The sequence below is a fragment of the Pinus tabuliformis genome, chromosome 5_1 (assembly GCF_031772625.1).
Source record: "Pinus tabuliformis cultivar Carrire ecotype Pingquan chromosome 5_1, CPIR1, whole genome shotgun sequence".
NCBI lineage: Eukaryota > Viridiplantae > Streptophyta > Pinopsida > Pinales > Pinaceae > Pinus > Pinus tabuliformis.
In genome coordinates this window covers 252096347-252099583 of record NC_142305.1, presented here as the reverse complement: position 1 = coordinate 252099583, position 3237 = coordinate 252096347, and the positions used below count along the sequence as shown (strand labels likewise).

General features: G+C 39.4%; 1 protein-coding gene across 1 annotated transcript; it reads right to left on the bottom strand.

Moving 5' to 3' along the window:
• Positions 1–440: 440 nt before the first annotated feature.
• Positions 441–914, bottom strand: LOC149164358 (uncharacterized). Its single transcript, XM_089429448.1, has one exon. The coding sequence runs from the start codon at positions 912–914 to the stop codon at positions 441–443; it is 474 nt and encodes a 157-aa protein (XP_089285574.1).
• Positions 915–3237: the final 2323 nt, after the last annotated feature.

Here is a 3237-nt window from a genome sequence, read left to right as displayed (position 1 = left end):
TACATGTTAGTCTGAGTGTTAATTGAAGTGTTAATTGAGAATTGAAGCTGATTTAGTCCTGAAAAACTCCCCCACATTACTTGTTAAATTATGAACGAACTTACAGTTCAACTAATACGGAATAAGTTTTTTCAGCACGAAAAAAAACTGTGTATTTTTATTATATTCAAATATAGACATACATACTCGGTTAATATTGCCATTAGTTTAAGCTGTCGTGTGGATCACGCCACATATAGAGTATTAGCAAAAACATTTGAAAGATGTCCTTTATATACAACATAATGTTTGAGTAGATTTAGATATTATGATCAACAGATATAGGGAAGCAAAAAGATTACCATGACAGCAAGATTATATATGCATACCTTTGCATATGAGATAGCCATTGTATGAGCACGTGTAGGAAACATACCAGAAACTTCTCCATAGCTTAAAAATTATATACCCGGAAGACAAAAGTCCTGTATCTGGAAGCAGTTGTTGTCCATTTTGATCTGCATCCTCCAAACGCCTTGGGGAGAAGTTAGGCCCATTTTGGATAATGCATCTGCTTTTTTGTTTTTGTTCCTGTCAATGTGTGAAATCTTATAGGCCTTCTTGTTATTCCATATAGCTGCAATCCTATCCAGCCATCCAGCAAGTTGAATGTTTTTTATGTTGTGTTTTGACAAAACATGATCAGTTATTATCCTCGAGTCTCCATAGATTTGCAAAAACGGAATGTCAAGAAAGTTGCAAAAGGATAGGAGCCCCGCTAATGCCACCACCTCAGCTCTGTTATTGGACCCTGGTCCAGCATCCCAATAAATTTCTATAGCCTGGTCATCTGCTATTTTAATGTATATACCACATGCGCATATCCCATGTTGAGCAGCTCCATCGAAGTATGCACATGGAGAAATTGTGGTCATCGATGCTGTGGATCTTCTTCCAATATAGTTCCTATTCGCTCTTGCCTTTTATCTTCTTTCTTTCCTATTCCTGTATAGTCCGGACAAGTCAAGGGCATTGTATAGAGAGATAATGGATGCAGCTACAGAAATATTAGATTCCTTTTTTGAGCTGAAGATCCTGTCATTTCTCCATTTCCAGATGGCCCAAATGGACAATAATGGGATGACCCACCATTCTTTTTTCATGGAGCACCAACTTTTAAATGCTTCTATAATGGATGGGAAGGAGTATAGCGTGAAACCAGAGTGGCCAGCGAGATTTTTCCAGATAAGTTGCACCTGTGGAAAAGTGAAAAAAAGATGCATATTGTTTTCAGAGTCATTCCTACAGAGAGGGCATATGGCAGGCCCGTGCCAATTTCGTTTTTGTAAATTTTCCCAAGTGAGATTCCTATTATGATACACTAGCCATGTGAAAATAATGATCTTTGTACAGCATCTCGATTTCCAGAAAGGAAAGGGAAAAGTATCTCCAGCATTGCCGTCCGCAGAGATTAGAAGCTGCAAATATATATGTTTTACCGGTATTGTCGAGGAGCCCCCCAGACCCTTCCATATGAGAAAATCTTTTTCCGCAGAGCGATAAATTCCGTGAGCGCTCAGCGATGTCACAATAGAATTCCATTGAACCTCCATGTCATCTCTGAGCTGCAATTCGTTTGTTGTTTTCCATATGGGGATGGCTCCTTCCCATTTTCAAATGGCGCTAGCCCAGAAAAAGATACCCTTGTTATGAAGCAATCTCAGTAAACGAGGAGATATAGTTATTTTTCCAGCCCCTCCAACAAATTCATCCCTTCCAATTATGATCTTAGCTCCAGTCTGAAATTTCCAAATTAGATTCTGTCTGAAAAATGGTTCCAATTTCCTGAAGCCCCTCCAAATAGCAGATCCAAGTGAGGACCCAATATGATTTTCCCTGATCCAATAAGACATGTCCTTGTTGTCCATGTATTTGGCGCGAATGGCCGAGCTCCACAGCGAGTCACCCATTAATGCTTTCCACATAGATTTGCAAAGCAGTGCCTTCCTGAAATGTGATAAATCTAATATGCCCCATCCTCCCATATGTTTTGGGCACGCCAGCACAGAAAGTTTGGTTAAGTGGAACTTATACTGGTCTTTGTTGCATCCCCAAATAAAACTTGCAATCATCCTGTTCAAATTGTTAATAATAGCAGATGGGATATAGTACAGGTGCGCCCAATAGACCATTGTTTGAACAAGGACAGTTTGAGTCAAGATCATGCGCCCTCCCTTAGATAAAAATATATATTCCCATGATGCTATTTTCTTGTAAAAACGGTCTACAATCCAAGACCAATCCGCCACTCTATATCCAACTGCTTTCATGTCGAATCCCAAATATTTGAGCCCATTTCGAAGTGGAATAGCTCTGATGTTGAAAAGTTGAGTAAGAAAAGGAATCAGAACCCCGTTTATGTCTTCAACATGAAATGAAGATTTCCCTTCATTTATAAACATGCCAGTGGCGTATTGGAATCTTACCAAGATCTCATGTAAGCACGTCCAGGTTGCTCTGCACAATATTGCAGTTATGAGAATATCATCGACGAACAAATTATGGGATAAGAATATCCCTCTGCAAATAGGAAGAGGCCGACAGAGATTTTGCTGAATCGCCCTCTTGATATGGAGGCTGAGAGAATCCATTACTAGGATGAATAGAAGTGGAGACAAGGAACATCCTTGCCTAAGCCCCCTAACTGCTTTAAAAAAAGGAGTAGGTATTCTGTTGATCAAGACAGCATAATTTACCTCCTCCACGCATGCCATGATCCATCTGGAACACCTGTAATCAAGTCCAACCTTCGCTAGAAGACATTTGATAAAACCCCAGTCCACGCTGTCATATGCCTTTTTTAGATCAATTTCTAATATAGCAGCATCCAGTTTCCTAGTATGAATAGAGTGAAGTGATTCTTGAGTAAGGGCCACCGCGTCCAAGATGTTCCTGTCCTTGAGAAATCCGCGCTGTTTAGGGGACAGGTGCATAGATAATACATTCCTTATTCTGATTGCAATGATTTTTGAGATTGTTTTGTATAGAACATTACATAACGAAATTGGTTGATAATCAGAAAAGGATGTGGAATGTATCTTCTTAGGAATCAGAGCAATATATGTGGATGTAATTCGATGACAAATATTACCATTTAATCTTGAATCCTCAACCATTTTTAAAATGTCATCCTTAAACAAGTCAAAAAAATGGATAAAGAAGTCGATAGACCACCCGTCCGACCCCGGACATTTGTCT